Raw genomic sequence first — 26,602 nt, forward strand, 5'->3', positions numbered from 1 at the left:
AAATGTAAACTAAAATTAATTGTACACTTTTGTCTCGGTCTCGTATCGAATTTTCTCTCTATCTAATTAATTATTACATTATTCGTTCACTAATTCATAATTCACTAATTATTCTCCCGGAACGTTAATTATTAATTTTAAATAAGACATTTACAAAATTCAAAGTCCATAATATCCTTCAACTTTATAAGCATTTGCTCCTCTCCTGGTGAAAAAAATCGAGCAGAGGTGAAGTGACAGCGGTCGGGCTAATGGCTCAGAAACGCTATTTTGTTAAACAGGAAAACCTTTTATCCCACACCCACACCGGGTGCAATCGCGTCAGACACTTGAGTACAGGGACGGCCTCGAGTTTTTCCTCCTGAAATGAAATGCAGTTACGTTCCCACCCCCTCCACCCATTGCCAATAATTTTCCCAGCAGAGAAGGAAAAATTCTAGAGTTTTCGAGTTTTAATTTGCGAAAGTTTCGAGATATTTTGCGTCGCAAAAGGACGAATCAATGATCTCCTCGATTAAGGAGAAGGAAAGGGCCCTGTGAGGACGGCCCTGCTATCACTCAAGTTTTCTTGTCAGTGGGGAGGGCGGGTGGAGTCGTATGAGCCGTCGACCACGGCGACAAGAGGCCAACTGTCAATTCCCACGGTTCACACACACAAAATTTGACGCCACTAGATTCTTCTGCACTCACGACTGACAAGATATCGTCAGATGTCTTCACACGATTTTTTCGGCCTTTGGAAAATTCCAGGATAATTTCTGCGAGAAAAACACTCCACAGATTTTTTTCCAAAAAAATATTTAATCTGAAAAAGATTAGCAATTAATATTAATTTATTTTTATGTAACATGACGTAAATAATTTTCTACTGGTGGATAATTTTTATCTTAATGAAGGATTTGCACTCACCATTCGGTTAAAAGTGAATTCAACTCTCCAAATAACGAAATATCTAAAAAAAAAAAAGATTAGCAACATTTTGTGAGAATTCAGAAATGTTTTCGTGGAAAAATTTGAATTGACCTTAATCATCGCAGAAGTCCATTTGTCCACCGGTTAAATTTGCCTCGATTGATGTCAATCAATACCTAATGCATAAATAATCAAAATTGTCAAAAAAAAAAATGTGGTTCCGGCCGGGATCGAACTGGCGACCTTCTGCGTGTAAAGCAGACGTGATAACCGCTACACCACGGAACCCACTTGACTGGCGAGAGGATATTCCCCTTCACTAAGTGAATAGCTACAAAATGTGTTATTTTTTTATTTAACTGAAGCTTTGCTTTGAGATCTCCCAGCTTTCACGTAAAAAATGATTGTTTGTAATAATTTATCGAACGGATCTAGAATTTTCACCAACTAGATGACTATTTATTTACTCATTTATAATAATTTTTTGATCGAAATGAAGACTTTAAGAGTCGGAAATTAAGTAATTATTTAGATTGTTGAAAAAAAGAATTTACCAACATGTAATGATAATTTATTTAGATCAAATCAATCACTGAATGTTCTTATTATAAACGATCCATGGTGAGTCGATTAATTATTTATTTAAATAATAGACTTTGGTGAACACAAACTTATGAGCTTATCAGATCTGACCGAAGAATTATATTATTATTAATGGGATTATTATGGGATGCATTAATTATGATATTAATTGCGGTGGGGAATAAAGAATTTAATTTCTCTAAGTGGATTCCTCGTATTATTTTTTCCCGTAACAACTTCCAATTATTAATTGAAGAAAAATCACATTGAAAATGGGAAGTCCAATGACGAAGGACAGACGACATCTAAATAAATAATATTATAAGTTTGTTAATACAAAATATTATTAATTTTGTTTAATACAAGACTAACCCTTTCCTATTTTTTTTCATCACATTTTTGTCTATCATTTTCATTTTTGCGAGTAATTTCAGTGAGATTACATTAAATCTCACTGATTAGTATTAATAATTAAGCACTACAGTCTGCGACAATTCAACATGAGTTATAACTCCATAATAAAATGGGAAGTGAAACGCAATGAGTTCAATATCGAACTGATAAAATCGATGAAGTAACAATAATTTTCACTATTGAATATTTAATGAGGATCTCTCACGTCTAATGAATATCTAAGAGAGATTTTCCTCATCAAATTTTAAAATAGACAATATCTTCACTGGCTTAAATAATATGTAAATAATATATAAATAATATATAAATAATATATAAACAATATATAAATAATATCAGCCTTCGGGCGATAAATTTTTGGAAGAAAATCGCCTTTTTTGTGTCAAGAATATGAAAAATCAGCACTGAAGTCTCGAAAGAAAATTAAAAATAGAAAAAATTTAAGAATTATTTTTTTTCCATTGTAAGCTCATCTATGAGGTTCCCCCTCACACAGTCTCAGATTTTAAGTAGAAGAAAACGTAGGCCGTCTCCTTCTCAGCAACCACCTCCGTCGTCCTGACATAGTTAACATCTGAATCGTTGAACCTGTACCACCTAAAAAAATTTATAAAAAGTGTCTGTTATTAACGGAAAATAAAACATTTAAACAAGAAACAATTCCAATAATTATTGCATACCTCTGACTCATCAAATGCCTGCAATAGCTGTAGTAATGTCCTCGTGCAAGTGACCCTGAATGCCGACAAACTCCCTGCAGCTGATACCTCACCTTCGTCTTGACCTCAGCCTCACTCACCTCCAGTTCCATCCTCAGAGGGTAACTCACGGAAGTCTCGTTCTTTCGAATTTCGTTCTTTCCCTGTGTCTTCATAAAACGATTGAGAGCGACGATTAAGACAGGCGGCAGTTGCGTGAACTCCTGGACAACCCTTGCAGGCTGTACCCCACCACACCTCGTGCACGTCCTCATTTCCATCCCCTTCAGGGACTCGTCAATGCACGTTTTCAAGTCGTGACTGTTGGTCAAGTCGTTCACCTCTGGCAGAGACACAATAAGAGTCGTAAAAGCGTCGAAAGCAGTCTCCTTCCTGGATGATGTGGATCCACAGGTATCACAAGTCGCGAAGGAACGAGTCTGTCCATAAAAGGTCCTGGAGATGATGGAGTATTTGCCCTCGAGGACTCTGTTCATGGCCTCCTGGGGGCTCTGGCCCTCTCCGTCATCATCTGGAGACTGTTCCTCCTGCAGTTCCTCATGTAGAATCTGCAGAAGCTCCGTCAGGAACTCCTGGGCGTCCTGGTAGTTTTTGTTGTTGAAGGTGGGCTTCCGCTCTCCCACCTTTTCCCTCAGGACTTCAATGGAAAATGACTTGTGCTGTCCACTCCACAGCGTTTTCATCACACGATGAAACACCTGGGTGACATGTCCTTCAACGTTGGTGAAATTGTCGACGAAGAAGTTTTTTATTTGAGAGATGTGGCTCAGGCACTGGATGACGCTGTTGGCGTAGCAGATGTAGGAATTTGGGTTCTCCAGGCCAGTGGTGCCTGGGATTCTCTGGTCAGCTGATTTCAGGTCATCTGTACTAGACAGGGGACGTCGTGGAGGGGAATCAGAAGGGGACTCGATGTCCACCTCCATAGGAGTCTCCTCGAAAGATACCTTGGGGGACTCCTGAACCTGAACGCGATCGGGTGCAGGACGAGTCAGAGATAGGGAGGTTGAAGGGGCTGATTCTGGAACTAGACGTGGGTCTTCAGGAGCTGAATCAATTTCAGTTGTGTCGAACGATTCCGGCCATGGACGATTTATTATTTCCCTGAGGACAGAGGGATTTTCATTGGGTCGGATGTTTATTTGTTGAGTCTCGAAGATTTTAGGCTGATATCAGGCTATTAATTAATTCAAACGTTTTCAAGTATCACATCTGTTAATTAAATCGCTGAGGAGAAGTTGCAGGAAAATTATGGGTATTTAACGTTATTTGAACAATATTTCGTAGTTTTATAAATAAATGATGGTCACTATCGTTTATGATTGTTCTAAAAGTATTCAACCATCTTTTAATCTATTAAAAAATTATTAATTAATTGATTTAAACGTTTCCCATTATTAAATTTCCCGATCAAATTAAATTGTAAGGGGCTTCCTTAAATTATAAGGAAATTCTGAATAGTTAGCGTTATTTGAATAATATTTCATCTTTTTATAAACAAATATTTCGCATATCTTCAATTTCCCAGAAAATCAAAAATGTCCTGCATTCCTTCTGAAATAAATTTCATCTCAATAAATTCAGAAAACAAAAATAAATTATCACTAACATTGTCAAGTTGGTCTTCATCTTCCCGAGTCTAGCAATCTGCTTCTTCAGATTTCTAATATCACTCTCCATCTTCTCCTTCTTCACCCTATCATCGATCATCCAATGCATCTTCTCCCTTCCCTTCTTCTCCATAGTCTTAATCTCCTCCTCCTTCTCCCCAATTCTCTCGACCAAATTCTTCAGGTGATCGTTGAGCTTGTGAGCTTCATCTCCGTAAGACTGCGGGCAGTCAATACCTTTCTCCACCATCTTCAAGATCTCCCTAGTCTTCGTTACAGACACCTGTTCCAGGTATTTTTGCTCCTTGAGAAGCTGCTCGAGTTCACCCAGCGACTCGAGGAAATTCGTGACAATCGTGCGTCTGCTGACGGTCTCATCGACGGGAGAAGAGGTATCGTAGATTGGGTACACTGGGAGGGTCAGGGAAATCGTCTTGGAGTGCTTGGACACCTCCACGAGCTGAGAAAGCTCGTCCGGGGTACAGTCCTCAGGGATTGTCGCCTGCAGGTGTAAAGCCAACGTGTCAGATCTTCAACAAATTACGTGATGATTCGTCCAGTGACTCACCTTCGAGTTCGTGGTGAAGTCAGGATACCGCAGGATCCACTCCCTGAAGCCACCCTCGAGGATCACGTGTCTAGGAGGGCATCGTCCCTGGTCCCTCCGACTCAGAATCGTCTTCAGACTCACCAAAAGACTTCTTGCAGTGACGGTGTCCTCTCTGGACCCCCAGTCCACCAGAACAATCAAGTCGACGTGATGAGTATCTCTGTGACGAATCAACGTCCGTTGTCTCCTGTCCCTGGTGCTACGAACGATGAAGCTCTCGAGACTGTCTCCAGTCGTCTGAGGAGTGATAGCGTCTGGGACGATGTTGAGAGACATCTCGAGGACGTTGGTCTTGCTGTGGACAATCCTTGATATCCGGAAATCCTTCGAGGGCCTCACGTCGAAGATGGAGTATCTCGGGGGCTCTCTGGGGAATCTCATTCCTGGCTTCAGGTCTCCTGACTCCAGATGGGCGAAGTAGCTGGTTCGGGATTTCATGAGGCTCAGCAAATCCTCACATTTTATGAAAGCCGACATCGTATCAGGGTCAGGTAGGACCGAGAGAGGATTTAGCGTGTGAACTTGAAGGTCAGGGAGTACTGAAGGGATCTGAATGACAACTGGGAGTTTCTGGGGGATCACAAGGAGTTACTGGGGGGTTTCCTTGATGACGGAGGGCTCGCACGAATTAGGAGTCTTTGCACCACTTCCAACAGTCGCTTGAAGAAGAGATTGTTGGGGGGGGGGGAGGGGTCGATGGCGGTTCTTAGAATTTGGGGAAGTCATGGAGGTTTTCCCGCGTAATGCCATTGCACATCCGTAACGGAAGTGAGAGTCAAATGAGAGATTTTTCAAAATTCATGTGTGGAAAGAACAGGGGCAAAATGGGATTTTTTCAATGGTCGATAATTCAGAAACCGCAGAGCGAGATTTAATGATTTTTTTTTCAGACACCTGGTAGTGATGGGGGTTCCGCCTGTGACAGACAGAGGTCACTATTTATGTTGAAATTTTGATTGTTTATTTAAAAATAAATGAGGAATTAACAAAACATTTTGAAGGCAGTACAAATGAGTAAAAATCTAGTACAAACGATAGAATTAGTTCATTTTACGAAGAGAAATTATCTGTTGGTTATCTACATACGATATTTTTTGAGGTCGCCATCGGCCAAAGTCGATCGTGGCGCCCCCTACGGCCGGGGTCATTATTGACTTTTGCCTGAGCATTTACCTTGGTCTGTTCTTCTGTACCAAAATAGCAGACAAGTTCATACATAATATTATAGTTATTATAATTACCACCGTAATACTGAGAAAAATGAAATTCCTAATCCTGAGAAAATTAATTAGGAGCTAATCTGACTAGAGTTTAATTAGACGGTGTGTTGACTCACCCAGGAGGTCCCAGTGCCACCGCATGCGCAGGTGAACGTCAAAAGCGCATGGTATCCTAACCTCAATGTGTCCATATTCAAAACATTAATGTTCAGGAATTAAAAATGGGTTACAATAAGTTCAAAAACAAGAACAAGGGAGCACAAGCAAAAGTTAAATTGTTTAAAAAGAAACAAAGAACACCGGAGAGTAAAATAATCGAGGAGCTCCAGGCTCGTTACGAGACGGTGAGTCAATTTATCCACGAAATAAAAATAATTACTTTCATTGGAAAATTGATTGATAATGGGTTATTTATTGCTACCTGAAATGACATTCAGATCGATGAACCGAGTATCAAAACTTTTGAGGATCTTCCTTTGTCTTCACAACTCCTCAAAGCCCTGAAGGAGCACAATTTTATCGAACCGACAGACATCCAGAAGCAGAGTATTGGCCTTGCTCTCCGGGGGAATGATATCCTGGGTGCTGCGAAAACGGGAAGTGGAAAGACCCTGGCATTCCTTATACCAGTGAGTATAAACATTTAAAGATAATGATGGCACGACAATATGTTTAACAATAATATTTTCTTGTATAACTGTCTTTTCCTTAGATATCCTTACCACAAATACATTAAAAAAATTTCCAACGTGATGATTTCTATTTAATAGGTGAACACTGATGTGAAACAATTAGTTCTTCGACCTGGAATATTTTTTTTTAGCTAATTAGTAAAGAAGATTAAGTAAATAATGGAGTAAATAATTCTGAGGTGTAAAGAAGAATTTTTGATTAAGCCAATCATCATCAAACTCTCACACTCAATTATTTATTTACAACAGAATCAATTTTTTTTAGGAATCGTTGGGTAATGGTAACGGATTTCTTGAACTCTCCCTTCAATTTCCTTTTTTAAAGATAGATTGAATAATTAATTTAATAAATAAAAAATTGCTGAGTCGTATCAATTAATTTGGGACGTTTGTATGAATCCCCCAAAAGCCACAAATCATAACTGATGAAACAGATAAACAAATCAACAACGACTCCTTCATCGTTTTTCAAATTAACAAAATCGTACCGAATTAATTAATTATTGACTTTATTTATTAACTCTTGATTCACTCCATCACATTGTCAATAGCATTTTTAATTATTCCAAAAGAAAAAGTCAATGACACCCAGAAAATTTTTCTTTTTTTCATAAAAAGGTCCTAGAATTATTATACTGTCAACAATGGAGTCGCGAGCTGGGCCTGGGCGCTCTGATAATCACCCCCACTCGAGAGCTCGCCTACCAGATCTTCGAAACCCTGAAGAAGATCGCCAAGTACCACAGGATCACCGCTGGCCTCGTAATAGGAGGAAAAGACCTGAATCATGAGAAAAACCTCATGGATCAGTACAACATTATAATCTGCACTCCAGGACGAATCCTCCAACACATGGATGGAAATAAATTATTTCACACGCATAATCTCCAGCTGGTTGTACTCGATGAAGCTGACAGGTGCCTTGACATGGGCTTCGAACAAACAATGAACGCAATCATCGAAAATTTACCCCCGGAGAGGCAGACACTCCTCTTCTCGGCCACTCAGACTAAGTCGGTGAAGGATCTCGCCAGGTTGAGCCTCACAAATCCCATGTATGTTTCGGTTCATGAACATGCTGAACACTCAACCCCTGATGGTCTTCAGCAGAGTTATGTGGTGGTTAAGCTTGATGAGAAGATGGCTATGTTGTGGTCATTTATCAAACATCATTTGAAACAGAAGTCTATTATATTTCTCTCGAGTTGTAAACAGGTAAAGTGACATTTCATTTCCTCTGAAGGAATCCTTTTTAATTGTAATTAAACAATTCAAGAATTTTTTTATTAAATACCACTTAATAATTGGCCAATCAAAGTCTATTCGGAGAGTCATTACACGTTCGATGATTCTGATAATTAATGTAACTTAATTACCTTAATTAATCAATTCAACTTTCTCCATTTTATTCTTATTTACTCAGTTATTGATTTATTCATTCATTTTTTTTATTAACTTTGCCCTTAGTTCTTATCAAATTCATTAGAATGTTCTCGCTTCCACCAGGTAAAATACACATACGAAGTCCTCTGCAGAATGCGTCCAGGAATAAGTCTGATGGCCCTGTACGGGGGTCTCCATCAGCTGAAGAGAACTGGAATCTACGAGGCCTTCTGCAAGAAACAAAATGCAGTTCTTTTCGCAACAGACATAGCAGCCCGAGGTTTGGACTTTCCAGGTGTGAATTGGGTGGTGCAGATGGATTGTCCAGAGGATGTAAATGCCTATATTCACCGAGCAGGCCGAACAGCCAGGTTCCAGACTGGAGGGGAATCACTCCTCGTTCTTCTTCCCAGTGAGCTGGAGATGGTGCAGAGACTTCAGGACCGAAAAATTCCCATCAACGAGATCAAAATTAATCCTAATAAACTACATTCACCTCATGTTAAACTGGGAGCACTTCTGGTTCGTGATGTAGCTTTGAAGGAGACTGCTCAGAGAGCTTTCGTGGCTTACGTCAAGTCTGTGTATCTCATGAAGGACAAGAAGATTTTTAATGTTCATGCGTTGGATACAGACGCGTATGCCAAGTCTCTGGGCCTCGCTATTCCCCCGAGAATAAGATTTCTTCAACGACTGCAGAAGAATATTGAGCAGAATAAAGAAAAAATGGAGAAGAAGTCGATGAATGAAGCAACAGTGGATGATGAGGATGAGGATGTAGGGAAGAAGCTTGAGAGAAGTCGAAGGGACAGTGACGAAGACTCTGGGAACGATTCTGAGGAGGAAGGGAGGGAAGCTACTGGAGATAGTGATGATGAGGAGGAGGAGGGGATGGTTAGCAAGGGGAGTGGAGCTGGAATGTTTGGAGGGGATGACAGTGATGATGAGGATATTCTGACGATTAAGAGGAAAAATGTGGAGATCGAGGGCGATCTTGAGGTGGAGGAAGAGGAGGACAAGGTGGAGGTGGAGGGGAAGACCAAGAAGAAGGCACTGACTAAAGCTGCTGTTGCCAAGAAACTGATGAAGAAGAAGATTGTCGCCAACACTAAGAAAACCTTTGATGATGAGGGACAGGTGAGATTTTTTTTTTCTTTTGAAGGACGATATGGGATTTCATTATTGTTATTCATCGAGGATTCATTAATAAAACCACATTCACACGAATAAATGTGTGAAACAATGTATGGAAGTGTCTCCTCCCACATTTTCGTAATTGATAACTAACTAATTAATTGATTATCTTTGCAGGAAAAAATCGATTCATCAAGATCCAAAGTCTCCGAATTAGCGCGTGAGTACGAAAATCAAGAATCGTCAGGCATAGACATTGAACTAGCGAAGAAAGTCCTCCAGGAAGAGGATAAATTCGATCGGGAGCGATTCAGAGAAAGAATTAGGGAGAAGCACAGAGATGAAAAAAGAAAATTGAAAGCCCAGAAGAAGAAGGAAGAGGATGAAGATGAGGACGAGGATGAGGAAGAGCCTATGGAGTCTGGAGATGAACCTCAAGGGTCTGAAGAAAGTGACTCTGATGGCCCTGATTTGTCTTGGCTACCAGATCCAGACAAAATTTACGGCCCCAAGGCTTCGTCCGATGAGGAAGATTCTGAAGACGAAATCGAACAGATCCACAGACCCTCGAAACGAAAATTAGTGACTCAAGAGGAGCATGACAAGAAGAACAATAAAAAACGGAAAATCAAAGTGACCGAGAAGAGTGACCTTTTAGCTACTGAGGAATTAGCTCTTCAGCTACTTCAGAGATGAGATTTATTGTTGAAAAATCTAGAATAAATTTTTATGACATGAAATTGATGGTGAATTATTCCTTTACCAATGATTTTACTAAAAAAATTGAATTTTGAATTGTTAATTCAGTTATCAAAATTTTGATTTTTTTTTTCAATAAAAAAAAATGTACCGAATTTTTTTCATTTGGCTTTCACATACAAAACCCGTTTCCTCCCAAAAAAATTTTCCATACTTTGCCATAATATCACTAGCTTCAGTGACTAATTAATTTCCGCTATAATTACCGAAGAAAATCCATAATTAATTAAATCTGATCATTAAAAATCCTCGTTTCCCCCGGATATGCCACCCAAATAAATAAAAACCACAAAACTAACATTACAATTGGTTTAATTAGTCCGGGAAATTACAATGACTGGGAAAAAATGACTTAGTTCAACTAATCGATCACAATGCATATATTACAAAGCCTCCCTGAATCAAAAACAGCCTCCCCTCTGAAAAAGCTCCGAATCAGCGTTCTAAACTGTACAACGGGGCTCCCCGGGTCCCCCTCTCCTCAACAATTGTGCAGTTCTAAATTCTGAAGTGTCGAAAAGGTCAAAAATCAGCTCTAAATTAGTTCATCGACATTAAAAATATGTCGTGAACCTCAATAATGAGATATTAAAAAATGTCAATTGATTTCTAATATCTCCAACCATCCTACACCCTCCTCAATGTCTCCCATTCCATTTAAAATTCACTCGTGGCAATTTTGATGTGCTTGAGAACATTGTCAACGACATCCCGACTAGTGGCAGTGCCCCCCAGGTCAGCAGTGTGAACTCCGGCATTAATGGTCTTGTTGATGGCAGTCTGGATGACAGTGGCGTGTGTCTTGTGACCCAGATGACGTAACATATCGCATGCTGCATTCAGCATGGCAATGGGATTAGCAATATTTTTACCAGCGATGGCAGCACCAGTGTTGCGTGTCGCTGGCTCGAAGATGGTGTAGTGATCCCCATAATTTTTACCAGCGAGGAGGCCAGCACCTCCCAGAAGTCCACAAACAACGTTTGAGACAATAGCGCCGTACAAATTTGTTGTAAGAATGACGTCAAACTGGTGAGGATTGGAGACGAGTTGCATGCAGGTATTGTCAATGATCATGTCGTTGAGCTGAATGTCCGGGTATTCCTTGCCTATTTGTCTTGCAGTCTCCAGGAAAAGACCGTCCGACAGTTTCATGATATTCGCTTTGTGAACAGTTGTGATTTTTTTTCTTCCATTGCGCTTGGCATACTCAAATGCGTAACGAGCGACTCTCTCGGAGTTGGATCTGGTGATGATTTTCATACTCTCGACAACTCCATCGACAGACTCGTGCTCCAGCATTGCGTATTCACCCTCGGTATTCTGGCGCACCATGACGATGTCGATGTTCTTTTGGCGTGAGTTGACACCTGGGTAGGAGACGTAGTGGAGGACGTTGACGTAGAGGTCGAGCTCGTTGCGGAGGGCCACGTTGCGAGAGAGAACGCCAGCCTCGCGGGAACGAGTCTCGATGTTTCCTTTTAGGGCGACACCGTTGCGACGGATTGACGTGATTGCGTAGTCCAGGTCCTCGTTGTCGTCTGCGTTTGGATCGATGTCGACGTCCTCGAAGTCTACGGGGACTCCGGCGTAGCTGAATACCTGGAATGGGGGTGATGGTGAGTTCTGGGGGGATGACAATAGACTGGGGACCTTGGAGAACTGGAGATTATTTCAGTGGGGCAGGGGTAACATTAAATGAGTTGAAGTGAGTTTTTGAGGAATATCTTCGAATGGGAGGGAGATAGCGGATTGTTTGTTATGACAATTGTTGTAGTGTTCAGTGAGGTGCATAAAAAAGGTCGGAATAACAATTTTGCTATCTTCGATAGATTCAGAGATATTCATACAAAATGGGTCAATAGTCAAACGGATTGAGTTCCCTTTAGTACTTGATAATCTTAACGATAAGACTTCAGATTTAAATGTAATATTATTAATTGTACATTAATTTTCAATATTCGATTCTTCTCGATTCCCTTCGATTATCTCATTTTTTACGACTATTCAATAAAAAAAGGCCCCAAATATATCTCCAAAAATCTCCAATCGAATCGCTGTAAGAAAAATATTTTTTAAAAGTGTCAGCAGCTCCTCAGAATAACAAAAAAATATTAATCGAAACGTAGTCTTCGATTTCGATTACCTTTTCCCCTCTATCCAATAAAAGAAAAATCAAAAAGTAAAAACCTGTCGATTCAATAAAAACATTTCGGAGGTGGTATTTCACCTTTTTTTTCTCATCCTGTTTTTGGAGCCTGTAAATACCCATTAATGCAATTAACTCTTTAAAAACATTGATGGTGTGACGATAATTTACCTCTTTAACATATCCCATGAGCTCGGGACCGATTCCAGCTCCAGGTAAAAGTGTCACAGCATGACGACCACCGTAGTGGGCCTTCGGTATTGGCATGATCTTCTTGATTGTCGGTGTTCTGTGTTGAATTTCAAAGGCAGACATTGATGTTGCACACCGGTGAATTTGTGGTGTAATAGCCCTTGATTGGACGTATCTCGCCAACGAACGTGCAGCCATTATTGTTAAATTTTAATGCAACAACTTGATTTTTTAATTCAAGGGAGGATTTTTTTGGTAGAAAACTTGGGGGTTTCAGAGGGATCGAGACACTTGACCCACTGCTTCTTATGCAGTGTGTCTATTTTAACCAATAACCCAAGGACCTTCGGGGAAGTGAAGAGAGTATTCGCACTTCTTGGGTAATCCACAAATGAAAATGACGATGATGTACGAGGAGATGTGCAATTGGATAACAATTTTCGGGGGTTAAGAATTAGCAGGGATTTGGGTTATCGGCGGAGGGAGTGAGAAGGGAAAGGACAGAAAAATATTTTTACAATTGAAATTATTTCGCCAATTGTTTACTTTGATGAAGGAAAATCACAGTTTTACATTTTATATAATTTTATTTACTGTAATTACCTGAATTTTTGAGAGTATTATATTTTTGACTTCGAGCTCATGTTTAAACATTTCCCGCCAATTTTTCCGTCAACGAGGGCGACCTATCGTGCGAAAGTGTACCCCCACCCTTTTCCGGAAATCGAAAAAAATTTATTTAAAAAATAACGGTTCATTCCTGAACTTGGATATTTATTTTGCTGATCTTCCCAAACGATTTCCTATTGATTTATCTTAATTTGATTAATATTCGATTATATCGCTTGCTAACTATACCCTATTAACAAAAATTCTAATTACGAAAAAACTATTAACTCCCAAATTGTGAAATTGAATTCTCAATCATCCCAAATGATTTACAAACGTTCTAATGTGATTTCATCAGGGAATTAATTATTGATGTGCTAATGATACGTTGGTACGTCTGCTTTGAAGTCGGTAACTGGAAGGAAACTGTTTTATCGGTAAATGAGATCTCAAAATCGCCTGATGTGATTGAAATAATTATTTAATCCAAAAAAATGTGGTTTCATTGTGTAAAGATATTTTGCGTTTTTTGAGGTTTTGTTTTACGAGTGGAGGGGGTAAACTGTGTTTTGCTGTCAAATTTTTTGGAGCACTTCCGGTTTTTTTAACATTCGGTCGTTATATGGGCGTTTGGAAAAACCACTGAAAAGGTTCTACGAGCGAACGAAAGTATTTCGGATCTTAAAACCCATAAAAACCAATTGTTCAAGACAAATAACATTTTTAAAAAATCTTTCAATCAACATTTATTCACCTAATTTTGCTCATTAAAAAAATGATAATAGAAAAATGACAAAATCTACAAAAAATCTAATGAAAATTATTACAAATAATTAATTGAAACTAAAAATCGCTGAGGATGCGAGTAAAAATCGTGTCACATAAATTTCAAATTTCATATCGGCATCCGGTCGGCCATTATTCCCTGCCGCCATGTTGGCACTCCCCCAAACATTTTCGCGGCAAGGAACAGACGCCCCAGACGACGCCGAAGTGCTAGAGTAGCGAGGACACAAGACAGCGTCTGTAGTTGGTGTATTATAATCCGCTGAATTACGTGAATAAAATACATTAAATAATCACCCGGACATATTTCTGGACTTCAATCGTCATTCAAACAATCGTGAGTACTGAATTTTCCAATTTTCCCAGGAGGAAATGAGTTAGTAATCAGTTGATAGCTGAAACGCATATGTCCCCGGTGGTTTTACCGCCATTTTGCCCACCATGTTGATCATTACATCTCGTTGGTGAGCCCTTTATTTCCTGGTCAGTCCCCTAAATCGCCTCCGACAATCGGTGGTTAACTGTTTCGAGGGTTTTGCTCCCTTTGTTCACAATATTCAACATATTCCCCAGGAGTCATCAGCACCTGTGGACAACCCCGACTGCAGTGGGTGCATTATAACCGGTAATTTAATCCCACCGAGCGTGTTGTGCACATCATAAATTAAACATTTCATCATAATATCAGTGGTATGCTAGTTTCAACCCTTATTACATGATAATAAGGCTCTAATTAGACCAGCTCCCTTCGTTTGTTTATTCCTCAAACTGTTGGGGGTTGGAAACCATCATTCGGCGATTGGAATTTTTTTATTGTGATGACTAACCAGAAAGTCAAGCACACGTAGAATCACTTATCATCTCTGGTGTTCTGTTTCACCTCCTCGACGAATTGTTATTACGTTAGACGATACAAACGTTTTATAACTTTTGCTTTGAGTGTCGAAGGGAAACCGGATGAGAACGAAATTCAGTTATTTTTCTGGCATTTTGCGACGCAATTCATTATTTTTCTAACCCAATTGATTTTTAGGGTCTTTATTACGGTGGGTGAATGTGGCTCGAGTGGTTTCCTGGTACCAGATGCAGTTTTTATGCATCTGTAGATTTTTCTGGATGTTATCTGAGTTTTATTTCCTGCTGGATGTGAAGTGATAAATCCTAATGAGTCTAATCGACATTAGGGAAGTGATTAAGGTTTATTTTAATCCTTAGAGAGAGAGAGAGAGAGAGAGAGAGAGAGAGAGAGAGAGAGAGAGAGAGAGAGAGAGAGAGAGAGAGAGCACTGAACAAAGAAAAAAAAAATGTGAAAAATGTGAGAAGGAAATCAAAGTAACAAGGGAAGAGTAATTAAGTCCATGCTGAATAATTATTTATTTTTTATAATTTAAAATGATCTCCAACTGGTATTCCACTTCACGTAACTCTAAAGATTCCAAAAATGATGAGTATAGAATAATAAAAAATGGAAAAAAGACTGGAAAGTTTTTACGCGAAAAACAATATTTTTGCTAAAGGTTCATTTGACGGTAGAATTTGTTGTTGCAAAATTATACTCATTCACTTGTCATTTCCTTTTTCTACTTTTTATCGATTGTAGAATCATAAATTCCAGGAACTCGGGCATGATGTAACACAGTAGTAAATAGTATACATATTAGATTATGGAAATTACGGAATAACGGAGATAACGTTAAAAAGATAATCCCCCGGCTTTAATTTATTAAACTGAGATAATAAATCATATGTGATAAAAATACCTATACTGTGTTCAAGGCAAGAGCTATTCCCTACTTGTTTATTTTTTTTTTCACAGTGACAAGGCCAAAAATGAGTAAATCCAAGGATTCACCAGTCAATGAGACCGAGACTGAGGAGGAGTTCAGTGTTGAGAAGGTTTTGGACAGGCGAATGAGGAATGGAAAAGTATATTTCACTTCATTACTTATTTATTTAATGTTTATTGTGATTGATGGTCTAACTTGTTGGCTCTATCTCCAGGTTGAGTACTTCCTGAAGTGGAAAGGATACTCAAATGACGAGAACACGTGGGAACCCGAGGAGAATCTCGATTGTCCAGATCTGATTGCTCAGTTTGAGGAGCAGCGAAAGAAGAAGGAGGCGGCTAGTGGAAAACACCGTGAGGAGAAGGAGTCCAAGAAGAGGAAGAGCTCCAGTACACCCACTCCAACACAGCCAAAGAAAAAGAGCGTTGATGATAAGAAATTAGAAGGTAAGAGTCGAGATAGTTGTTGATTGTTAAATGATTTTTGGAGCTACAGGAGATATGTCTATTCATGATTTTTCCATTCATATGTTGGATTCCTAAAAACTCGGAATTTTCTTATCTTCAAAACTCGAAGCGATAAACATTTTTTATCGTTATTTTATTCAATGGATAATCCCGTTTAATTACCATTTCCCTTTGAAAGAATATTTACAATATTTTCTTCGCGAAATTCATAATAATTTGAAAGAAGAAATAAAATGTCTCCAATTTTTTTTCCTAAATGATTTTGCAGCTAAAATATTTGTGATTCGTTAGCTATTTTACAAATATGTCTGGCTATGAATGTGAATCTCACAAAAAAATTCTATTAAAGAACTAATAAATTAAGTTGCATAAATGTCCTCATTTCAGGCTTTGACAGAGGTCTGGAACCAGAACGAATCATTGGCGCAACTGATTCAAGTGGCGAGCTCATGTTCCTGATGAAATGGAAAGGCACTGACGATGCAGACCTCGTAGCGGCGCGCGTTGCCAATGAAAAGTGTCCCCAAATCGTTATCAAATTCTACGAGGAGAGACTCACGTGGCACAGCCCCACGCACGACGAGGAAGGCTCCAATAAAGCCGACCCAGAGTAGCCCCCAGCCTTTCCATACACCTATACAGCTCGTTTTAAGATTTGTCATATCTAGGGATTCCGCAGAAAAACAGACTCATAATAAACGACATCTAACTATTAGCAGTTAAAGTAAAACATTCAAACTAAACAATTAATTATTAAAATCAGAAAATAAAAATAAATGTTGAATTATCTTTGAAACGGTTTTGAGCTCCAAACAAATCAACTGATTGCAATTTTTACGAGTTTAAAATGAAGGGATGGCAAACGGTATATCGATATTTTTTTTACCAGTTAATAATAAAACAAAAAAAATATGAACGTAGATTTAAGAAATCATTTCTAAATGATATTTCGATATATTTCAAAAGCATCGGTTTATTGGGAAATTGTTAACGAATTAAGTCGATTTGTCTCGTTCATGAATTGAAATAACTCTTTACAAACGTAATTAGATCATTAATGAATCACCAAAAAGTATTTATATTTCTCAAAATACATTCAATCCGTTAAATCATGAAGGAAAATTTTGAAAAATATGTGAACTAATAGAATAGTCGAGAAGTTCGATGTCAAATCGACTTGAATTGTTTTACATTTCTAGGAATTTGACTCGTAGATTAGTGGTTATCATCAATGGGATTCGATGCATGGGACAAAACCCAGTCCGACTTTTACAATTTGATTCTCAAAAAAAAGTACCAATTGTTAATCGTTCACTGAAATATTCATTATTTTTTTTATTTTGAAATTGGTAATTTGAAATTCAACGGACTAGAGATATGTTCATTGATTAACAAAGGTCGTTTCATCCTAGGTTAATTATTCATTAGTACATTAATTTAGAGTTGAATAGGTAAGACATTTTTTTCCAAAAAATTGAGTATCATTGATGCAGTAGAATGAGGATTATCTCCGCAGGATGACGTGAGATATCTCAACATTTTTCAACGTTTATAAATTTTATCATTAAAAATTATTTCATTAATGTTTAGTACAAACGAGAGCTCTGGATTTGTTTACTTTATTTTTTTTAAGTTGTGGAAGGTGCGGAAATTTTTTTTCTTTCGATTTATTATAAATACATTTCCAAAACTTCTACTGTAAAATAAATACCATTGACATGTAAAAAGGCAAAACATTGTCTTGTGAAGTCATTGATCTGTTAATTATTGGCGAGACTTAATGAGGACTGAGGATTTAATGAAGGTAAGTAGACATAAATTTCAATTTTTTAATTTTTACTTTATTTAATTTGAAAGACGCGAAAGAAAATCGCAGGCCAACAAATTTTTTGCAAACGTCAGATTTTTCCTGCTGTAGTTGACTTTTTTGAATTACCATTAAAATTTTTACAAAAAAGATTTCTTGGAGTTTTTTTTCACGAGATATTTATTTGTTAAACCGCAATAAAAATTCTCAATACAAATTGCAAATCACAAAAAGATTATCCTTTTAACAATTTTATCTGGACTTTCCGTTTTTGAAATAATCCGCAGAGAATTTTCGAACTCCAAAAACTAGTTCATTGTTTTTAAAAAATAAAAAAACACTCAACAATTGAATTCTTTCCAATTCATTACTCGATTACATTAGTTCTTCCTTTTGAACTTTTTACCGTGTTTCTGACCTTGAAATCCATTTTTATGACTGAATTTCCGTTTGTTTCCCCCAAATTTCCCAGATAATTTCTGATGTCGATTAATCTCCCAATCAATTTGCTTAGCACTGGCTCCATCAGCATCTCTGAGTGTATTGGATCCTCCAGACTTGTGTTTCGATTTCCCCTGTTCCTCCAGCATCTCCGCGAATTCCTCCGCAGACATGAAGACGTTATCCATTCCTTTGTTCTTCATCGACTTCTGGAAAGGATTGTTATCCTTGGACTTCTTGGACCCCTTGGTATTCAAGGGTGGGCCTTCGTCGTCTGAGTCATTGAACTCCATATCACTGGCGTCATCGTCGAGTTCGTCGAGATCCAAGTCGCTGTCGTCACCAAGGTCAGCTTCATCCAAGGATTCGCCATCATCGTTGTAGAATTCCGTGTCTTCGTCACTACCTTCTACAGCTTCAGATCCGTCGTCGTCATCGTCTTGATCCTCGTCGTTTTCAATGTTCTTGAGACCACCTGGAGGACGAAACAATATACACAACGATGAATGGTTTAGCAAATGAGAAATTTGTTTAAATAATGAATAATATTAAAATAATAATTAATAAACGGAAAATAAATCTTTAGAAACAATTTTCATGACTCAAAAAACAAAGTTGAATTTTTTGCACCTGAGAAATGCTTCTAATATTGCATATTATATAGTTATGTTTATTAAAAAATAACAATAGACTTCCAAATAGTTATTTTGCATTCAATTTTCTTTCATAATGATAGTCAATCGTGTATTTAATTTATTAAATTTTCGAAATGATTTGCAATAAATTTTCTAATTCATGAAACTTGAACTTTTCCAATTTGTAAAAAATGCTTGGACGTTCTTAATAATAAAAATAAATTCAAATCAAGTTTCAATCGTTCTTTTGTGCTTCAATTGACAAATTTGATAATAGAAAATATTTGAATTTCCTAAAAAATCCGTATCAAACTGTATAAAACCTTCGTAAATCTCCCATAATGAAAATTAGAAAAGACAGGAAAAATCACCGTAACTCCTACCTCTCTTAATTTGAGCTCCAATATCTCCAGCAATATCCAATTCCTCGAAATCCTTTCCCTTCAAATTATCCATAATGGCATTGAACTCCTCACTATTAACACTGTCATTGTCACTGACATCGTCCTCCTCCTCCTTGACCCCCCTGGCCTCATTTCTCCTCTTCAGAAACTTATAAAGAAACAGCTCATCCACAGGAATGCGTTCCTCCCTCTCATTGAGATACGCTGCGCTGTCGACAGACAGAGTCCTGAGGCCCTTGGGTGTGTACTGTCCTCGAACAGCCAGAGGATCATTCGCCTTGGACACTTTCTTCGCCTCCAGCTTCTTCGGATTCTTGAACACATACCTGTCCAGAAATCTGATCAACGTGAGATCCTCCAGAGGATCCCCGGAGTAGTCTACGGCCTTTCCCTCGATCATTTTCTGCGAAAAGAGGGAGACACTCGGATGAAAGTGGGAGTAGAGGGCGATGAGTTCAGCTGGAGATGACTTCACTGCTCCAGACCTCAAGGGGTTCATTGCGAAGGGATCATAGAAGGGATTTGTGTCCTCTTCGATCTTAACAATGTCCTTTTTGTCGCCTTCCTCGGGGTCCGAAGGCTCTGGTGGTGCTGATACAACGTTCGAGAGGACAATGCTGTCCGTCACATGCTGAACCTCGTCATCATCGTCTGACTCATCATCTTCCTGGTTCTTCCCCTCGTCCTCTGGCTTCTTGCTTTTGCTTCCAGAGTTTTCAGAGGTCGTGGGAGATTCTTCTTGGGTTGAGGAGGTCTCGCACTCCTCCTTCTCGATTTTTATGACCACTGGACGCTTCAGGATCATCTGCCTGAGGTCCTTTCGCGTTTTGAACAGCTGGGAGACTGAGTAGAGTGTCGCGCAGGCCATGCAGGCGGGGAAATACATCGAGGCCTGCAGAATTCGTTTTACAAATGCGTAGACACGAGACGTGTTTTTGTCGGATTTCATTACTCTGTAGAGGAGGTTCAGGAAAATTGCACGTTTGGAGACTGTTCCTATCTGGGGATCCAGGAGCTTCTTGTAGAAAGCTGTGTAGAAACGGTTCTCTTGGCTTGGGTTATTGCTAGTTACCTATAATAATTATTTATTATGAACATAATTATCTTCAATTATTGGTGGAAATAAATAATGACTCAATGGCGAAGTAGTAAAACTGGATAAGTTGACTTGTTTCTGACCCGAGTTTTTGAAGGATATCTCCGAATCTACGAGAGATAGCGGAATTTTCATAATGACATTTGTTGTAGAACTCAATTCACTCCATAATAAAGGTTATAACAAAAATTATTCCCTCTCCCTTAGATTTCGAGATATTCATCAAAAACTGGTCAATAGTCAGAAGTGAGTTATCTCGTTTTATCCCTTCGTTACTGAATCCTTTAAGGATTGGATTATTTGAACGAACAAAAATGTTTTTGTTCCGCAAAACTAATAGTTTTACCTGATGCAACAGTCCTAGTGCATTCAACGCGACATTGAAAGACCCCACATGAACGACCCTGTAAACTGAATCAATATGTTCATGAATCTTGATGGTCTCCAGATCGGCAAACCGATAGGCTCTGTTGACCCCTGCCAGAATGGCGGCCATCATTCTGCTGTCGGGTTCGCCCTTCTTCAAACAAGCTTTGAAGAAAGCGAAGTAAACGTCAATGAGTGTTGTCGCAACCTCTGTGTCCCCCTTCTCCAGGACGAACTGGCTCAATAAGCAAATTGCGTAGTATTGAGCCCTCTGGGCGACATTGGACCTGAACAGGAGCTTTTCAATTCGCTTCAATACCACCAGCTTCATGTTGGGATGCTCTAGAAGTAATTTATTCAGACAGAAAACAGACTTCGCAGCGACCTTGGACTTGGGATCACCAATTTTATTCACCAGAAAGTCAAGAATCATCTGCTCCTGCTCAGGATTCGATATGAGAAGATCAGTCATCACTCCAACGGCTTTTTCACGATTAGTTTCGACGTTATCAGCAGCCACTGATGACAGGGAAGTCAACAATTTTTCGTACTGATCCTTCAGCTGATCCTCGAAGTACCAGTGAGCCATCAGTCGACTCCTGGGAATGAACTTCTGGTTTTTTGGTGCCTCGAAGTCGTTGACTGATGGCAATTCCGAGAGCTTCTGCTCCTCGAACTTGAGGAGCTTGAACTCGGGGTGGAGAAGGTCTTCCAGGAACAGATCCCTGACATCGTTGATTAAGGATTGCTTCTTGGAGGCTCTTTCCTGCTCCCCTTGCTTGAAGACCTTGAAGAGGCTCTTCACCTGGGCCACGAGAGCCACCAGACGGGCAAGATTGTACTTTGGGTTCTCCTGGATGAGGAGGATTGAGGCGGCTACTTTGTCCTTCAGGGTTCCCCGTTGGGAGGCAGTCTTCAACCAGTCATACTCCGAGTCTTTGATTTTGGATTTTTTTAGCTGATAAGCTGCTGTTTCCGCTTCCAAGTGCCTTTTAGCCTCGGTTTTCAGGTCGAGGATCTCTACTTCGGTTTTGTTTGGATCCTGGGGACCTGGGGTCTTCGGGTACTCGTCGTACCATTTCTTAGACGAGAATGAGATGATGTCCTTTGATCGACTGTTCATCTGGAGATCAATGATGAGTTTTGTTAATGATTGACGAAATAAATGAAGAGAAAAAAAGGAGAATTTTGGTTCAGTTGGAGATTATAAAATATAAAATAGTGAAATAATTGTTATTGCATATAAAAAAATTATCAAATTCACTTGCATCAAGAATCATTTGATGTATCAAAGGGTGAAAATGTTATTACAAGCAAACCATTGCATAAACAAAATTTTTATTTATTGTCAAGAGACGAATAAAGTGTTTTCTCAAACCAGTTCAAGTGGTTGTAATATTAAAATATTTACAACTGATTTAAAATGTCTTGAATGAACACATAAACAATGCTGTGGTATGAGAAAATATCCTCGTCTTTGGAAAAACTACAAATTTAATCGCAAAAGCTTTTAGGAGTTTTGGGTTTTTTTAATAGAAAATTGTAACAATATGAAACTGCGTACCTCGTGGCTTGAGTTAACCTATGGAAAACAAATAAACATTCCCCTCGAGGTCTTGAAGTCACTTCAATAAATCTTAACTAATGTCACAAAACGTTTATCGTCCAAAACACGTTATAGTTAATTAATTAATAGGTGTAGGGTAATCAGGGGTATCACTGCTTCGGCGATTCAAGTAAATATTGTTTAAAAACCGACGTGAAATTCTGAGTTCATTGATTCCTCACGTGGCTACCCTCAGGCCGAGTTTTCAATCCTGCGACAGCACTTCAGTTCAATTTTTTTTTCTATTCGTTATATAAATAGCCAACAGGTGATTTTCTTTCGAGAAATAAACTAATTCGGTTGTTTGTACTAAATTAGTAGCTGTTTGTACTGAGCTTACAATGTTTCGATAGTTTCTCATTTATTGTTGAATGAATCATGAACGTGGTGACCTCTGGGCCCCCCCACAATCCTTATTCGATTTTATTCGATGATTGGGCTATGAACAAACAAGCAAATCATCATATTCGTGGTCTACAAACGATTCCCTACAAAACTAGCTAAACTTCAATCAAAAAAGTTGATTTTTTACTTTAGTTCGCCATCATAGGTGAAATTAAAATGGAGAGAAATTAATTATTCACGGGACTACAAACAAAATAATTACTCGTACAATTATCTACTAACGATATACAATTATGTACAATAGTTCGTTTTTCCATTTACTAATCCCCACCGGCCAGGAACATTGTGGCTTCCTGTTCGCCCGAGAGTTCAGCGGCCATTTTGGCTGGGTGCCAGCGCATGCGCACGAGGAATTTCAGACTACAACTGGTTCAAACACGTCTGCACTAAGATAATCAACAATTTCTGGTAAAAATTATGGTTAATTGTCGTAAAAAATTGTTATTACCATCATTTCGTTATTTATGATAATTATGTCGATGGTGTAACCTCCATGAGGGGCCAATATGCACACCCAGGGCCTTTGTCAATGACCAGACGTCTGGAGATGGTCTCCCACATGATTGAGCTGATCTCCAAGGTCTCCAAGGCGCCTGGATCTCATCCTAATCCCGTCCCCCCTCAAAACCTCCAATATATAGTCGCAAAATCATCGGGAAAATTGTTAAATCACGAGAGACTCTCGTCGTATGTCAATAAATTTCAAGTTAAACTCCATTGAAAGACTTAAAATCGATAGCCAGTGGAGATTAAGTTAAGAGGCGCACGCGTTGGGGAACACCTGGTTCTGACGCACATCAATTCGCATGGTTGGATAATTGCACGAGTGCTCCATTGTTCAGGTGATCCTGGAGGGAAGGAAAGGGCAGTGAAATTGCTGGAGGGACTGACTGGCGAGGATTCGAGGCATCTGGCGAGACTGGAGAATTATTGGGGGTCAAACATCATCAATGGCTTGCAAAAATCGAGCTAGAGTGTATCTGGGGTATGAGGACGAGTTTGTCACCGAGAAACATCGGTCTCTGGTGAATTTTGCGACGAATAAGATCGGAGGGAAACCGGTGAGTTCATAAAATAGCCAGAGAATTAATTAATTTATGAAGAGAAGTGGATTCATGGTTAATTATCTTTAGTGCACATTTGGAAGTTCAGATGCTGGTCTATGCGATTTTGGAAGTCTGTCATTTAATTCATTATTAATATTTTTTTAGGAATATTAATTTTTTTGGAGGAACTTATGGAGAATTTTTCTCTGAGTTCATGACTTGGAATTGACTAAAAAACTATTTCTATTTCTTCATCTCTAGGACTTCCCCATAAACGAGAATTCTCTTTCATCCCCGGCATGTCGTCTCTGTGGTTTGAATCAGCTTCTGGCCCTCCAGCTGTACGCACCCCTGGAGAGTTCTCGTTACCACCGAACACTGTACATCTTCACCTGCATAAATCCCAACTGCTGGAATCAACACGACAGTTGGACCTGCCTGCGTGTGCAATTCCTCGAGGAGAAGAGCATCATGACGACTGAGACAGCCCCAGTGTCCACACCACCCACCACGAGCTGGCTGTCAGGCGCTGACGACTGGGGCGACGAGGGGAATGACAACAGTTCAGAGCAAAATGGCAACAACATGAATGACTCCACCAAGTTGAGTCTCCTCATGAATACTGGGGACACTGATGAGGAATTGACCGAGGACCTGTCCAACATGAGGGTTGATGATCCCAATGCCAACAGTCCAGCTAGTGTGGAGAGTCCAGTGGGAGGTGGAGCCGTGGGGAGACTGGATTCACCTCAGGTAGGATAATAGCAACAAACATTTTTTGTTCAATAAATAATCGATGAAAAATCGCTATTTCCCTTTTCTCAGGCATCAGCGGAGATTGAGGGTGAGGAATCAGAGGTGGTTTGTATCGATACTCCCACCCAGCCCCAGTGCAACCTCGTGGACCTCCTCCAGGAAGTCACGCACAACCCCTTCCAGCATCACGACCCAAACGCCCCTGTCAACCTCACTTTCACTGAAGTATTTATGTGGGTGGAGGAGGAGGATCTCTCAGTGGAGGTCTCTCAACATGAGAGGGATCTCGCCAGGGAATACCAGATGCACCTCCCGGAGTCTGCGGGGGCGGAGGAGGTGAGGGGAATGGATACTAATCCAGAAGCGTACGAAAAAAGTATTCCTAAACATGGGGATGAGATGTTCCATCATTTCAAGTGCAGAATACAGAAGAATCCTGGGCAGTTAATTAGGTGAGGGCTTTATCAAATAAATCAAAAGTTCATTAATGAATTTGTAATTTTGTTTTTCCAATAATTGGGATATTTTATCAAGGAGGAAAACTGCTAAAAAGGAAGAAAAAATAACTATTAAACAAATCTTTTTTTTTTATAAAAAAATCATTTGAAAGAGTATACGAAATAGATAATAACTGACTTGTCCACTCGTTTCTCAGGTACTGCAGAGATAACTCATCAGCCCTCCTCCTCACTCCTCTGAGCTCATCAGGTTTCTGTAGACATTGCGGTGGCGAAAGAATCTTCGAGGTCCAAGTTCTTCCAACGATAATTCCAAAGCTGAAACTCTCTCCCAGCATCGACCGCAATTTCCAGCTGGAGTTTGGGACAGTCCTAGTCTTCACGTGCTCCAGGAGCTGCTGGTCACCCAGTGATGCCTTCAAGGAGGAGCACGTCGTCGTCCAGGCTGAAAGACTCTAGTTTAATTGCTACACAGGGGATAAAGAATTCAGTATTCCAAGATGTAGAACTTCCATGAATTCTTTTGATTTGCATTAGGAGTCCGTCCGCTAGATGCATTTGCTTTTGAAACTGGCGAATACGTGGAACATGCACTGGGAGGTGGGAAAAAGCAGCTTCTGGAGAATCACTGTTTGATTGAAAAAACATTTTTGCAAAGTGTTGGTCATTACCAAGCCCTCTAGCATAAAAACTTTTATTCTAGAAGGTTAATTAACTATTCGAAAGCATATTTTTTATTGACTAAAAGATGAGATAAAGAAATGATGACAATGTGATAGCCAACTTGTGAATTATTTTCATTTTTTCGTAGTCATCTGATTCTTAATCAATAATTAGTCTTCTTTCTCATTAATTTTCTTGCTCCCAGTGAAATACAATTATTTAATTACTCCAGTAATGACCAGATTCAGTGAATTCCATCACGTTCAAGAGAATTGAATTCTCTAAAAAAAAAAATCTTTTGCCATTTTGTGCTCAATCGACTCATCATCACGATAATTAAACAATTATTGTTACACGTTTCGCCACTTCACTACGACTTGAAGTACAACAGTTGAACTATGTCCTTAATTCAATTAACAGAGACGGAGATCAATTATCTGATGGGATTGAATTTAATTGTCTGGATGGGTTGTGAGACCTGGGATTATACGAGGCCTGAGAAATCAAATTTTACTAGTCAATAAACGTTTTGTTTCATCGAACGTTCATTCCAGTGTTGCAGTGGTGGAGCTGAGGATTTCATTATTTCAATCAGGGAATGCACTCTGGGCAAATCGTCATTTATCAGTTTCCACCACTTCATTGCTGATTCCATAACTCAGTGTAACTCGTCTAAGTATACTTTTTAGATGTAAATAGAAATAAATGGGGTGATGAGAGTCCAGTATCGTTATTTACTCATCTATTGAATAAATAATCAGCGATTTATCGAAATTATTGGCAGGATTTTGTTAACGTCGTAATTTCAAATCTTATACAAATTTGATGGAAAAGAAAAAAAATGATGAGAGCAGTTTGTCGATCTTTAATTAAAAATTGGAAACGTCAACAGTT

The 26,602-nt window shown here is 39.2% G+C and overlaps 6 protein-coding genes and 1 non-coding gene across 9 annotated transcripts; 3 read left to right on the forward strand and 4 right to left on the reverse strand.

Annotated features, from left to right (window-relative positions):
* Positions 1 to 1,127: 1,127 nt before the first annotated feature.
* Positions 1,128 to 1,200, reverse strand: Trnav-uac (transfer RNA valine (anticodon UAC)). The gene has a single exon. It is a non-coding gene; the product is annotated as a tRNA-Val (tRNA).
* A 377-nt stretch (positions 1,201 to 1,577) lies between these two features.
* Positions 1,578 to 5,853, reverse strand: LOC135170316 (ubiquitin carboxyl-terminal hydrolase 8-like). Its single transcript, XM_064136021.1, has 4 exons — positions 4,806 to 5,853; positions 4,237 to 4,739; positions 2,589 to 3,731; positions 1,578 to 2,505 (listed from the first exon to the last, which is right to left on the reverse strand). Exons 1-4 carry the CDS (start codon positions 5,322 to 5,324, stop codon positions 2,397 to 2,399), a joined length of 2,274 nt encoding a protein of 757 aa, XP_063992091.1. The 5' UTR covers positions 5,325 to 5,853; the 3' UTR covers positions 1,578 to 2,396.
* A 154-nt stretch (positions 5,854 to 6,007) lies between these two features.
* LOC135170315 (probable ATP-dependent RNA helicase DDX10) lies at positions 6,008 to 10,016 on the forward strand. The gene is made up of 5 exons (XM_064136020.1): positions 6,008 to 6,411; positions 6,505 to 6,696; positions 7,378 to 7,974; positions 8,266 to 9,279; positions 9,454 to 10,016. The coding sequence occupies exons 1-5, from the start codon at positions 6,289 to 6,291 to the stop codon at positions 9,970 to 9,972; spliced, it is 2,445 nt and encodes an 814-aa protein (XP_063992090.1). The 5' UTR covers positions 6,008 to 6,288; the 3' UTR covers positions 9,973 to 10,016.
* A 314-nt stretch (positions 10,017 to 10,330) lies between these two features.
* On the reverse strand, positions 10,331 to 12,821 carry LOC135170317 (isocitrate dehydrogenase [NAD] subunit gamma, mitochondrial). The gene is made up of 2 exons (XM_064136022.1): positions 12,356 to 12,821; positions 10,331 to 11,637 (listed from the first exon to the last, which is right to left on the reverse strand). The coding sequence occupies exons 1-2, from the start codon at positions 12,572 to 12,574 to the stop codon at positions 10,693 to 10,695; spliced, it is 1,164 nt and encodes a 387-aa protein (XP_063992092.1). The 5' UTR covers positions 12,575 to 12,821; the 3' UTR covers positions 10,331 to 10,692.
* A 1,127-nt stretch (positions 12,822 to 13,948) lies between these two features.
* Positions 13,949 to 17,759, forward strand: LOC135170027 (chromobox protein homolog 1-like). Of its 2 annotated transcripts, none has more exons than XM_064135520.1 (4): positions 13,949 to 14,108; positions 15,588 to 15,697; positions 15,773 to 16,004; positions 16,413 to 17,759. In XM_064135520.1, the coding sequence occupies exons 2-4, from the start codon at positions 15,602 to 15,604 to the stop codon at positions 16,637 to 16,639; spliced, it is 555 nt and encodes a 184-aa protein (XP_063991590.1). In that variant the 5' UTR covers positions 13,949 to 14,108; positions 15,588 to 15,601; the 3' UTR covers positions 16,640 to 17,759. The 2 variants fall into 2 exon arrangements, with proteins under 2 accessions (XP_063991590.1, XP_063991591.1); XM_064135521.1 differs by lacking the exon at positions 13,949 to 14,108 and adding an exon at positions 14,225 to 14,396.
* Positions 17,352 to 23,372, reverse strand: LOC135169981 (CCAAT/enhancer-binding protein zeta). Of its 2 annotated transcripts, none has more exons than XM_064135452.1 (4): positions 23,234 to 23,372; positions 20,755 to 21,897; positions 19,292 to 20,384; positions 17,352 to 18,748 (listed from the first exon to the last, which is right to left on the reverse strand). In XM_064135452.1, exons 1-4 carry the CDS (start codon positions 23,237 to 23,239, stop codon positions 18,213 to 18,215), a joined length of 2,778 nt encoding a protein of 925 aa, XP_063991522.1. In that variant the 5' UTR covers positions 23,240 to 23,372; the 3' UTR covers positions 17,352 to 18,212. The 2 variants fall into 2 exon arrangements, with proteins under 2 accessions (XP_063991522.1, XP_063991523.1); XM_064135453.1 differs by lacking the exon at positions 23,234 to 23,372 and adding an exon at positions 22,339 to 22,835.
* Positions 22,973 to 26,427, forward strand: LOC135170007 (programmed cell death protein 2-like). The gene is made up of 5 exons (XM_064135499.1): positions 22,973 to 23,193; positions 23,628 to 23,846; positions 24,093 to 24,584; positions 24,657 to 25,039; positions 25,243 to 26,427. Exons 2-5 carry the CDS (start codon positions 23,736 to 23,738, stop codon positions 25,502 to 25,504), a joined length of 1,248 nt encoding a protein of 415 aa, XP_063991569.1. The 5' UTR covers positions 22,973 to 23,193; positions 23,628 to 23,735; the 3' UTR covers positions 25,505 to 26,427.
* The last annotated feature ends 175 nt before the right edge of the window (positions 26,428 to 26,602 follow it).

Source organism: Diachasmimorpha longicaudata, chromosome 16 (genome assembly GCF_034640455.1).
Source record: "Diachasmimorpha longicaudata isolate KC_UGA_2023 chromosome 16, iyDiaLong2, whole genome shotgun sequence".
Taxonomy (NCBI): domain Eukaryota; kingdom Metazoa; phylum Arthropoda; class Insecta; order Hymenoptera; family Braconidae; genus Diachasmimorpha; species Diachasmimorpha longicaudata.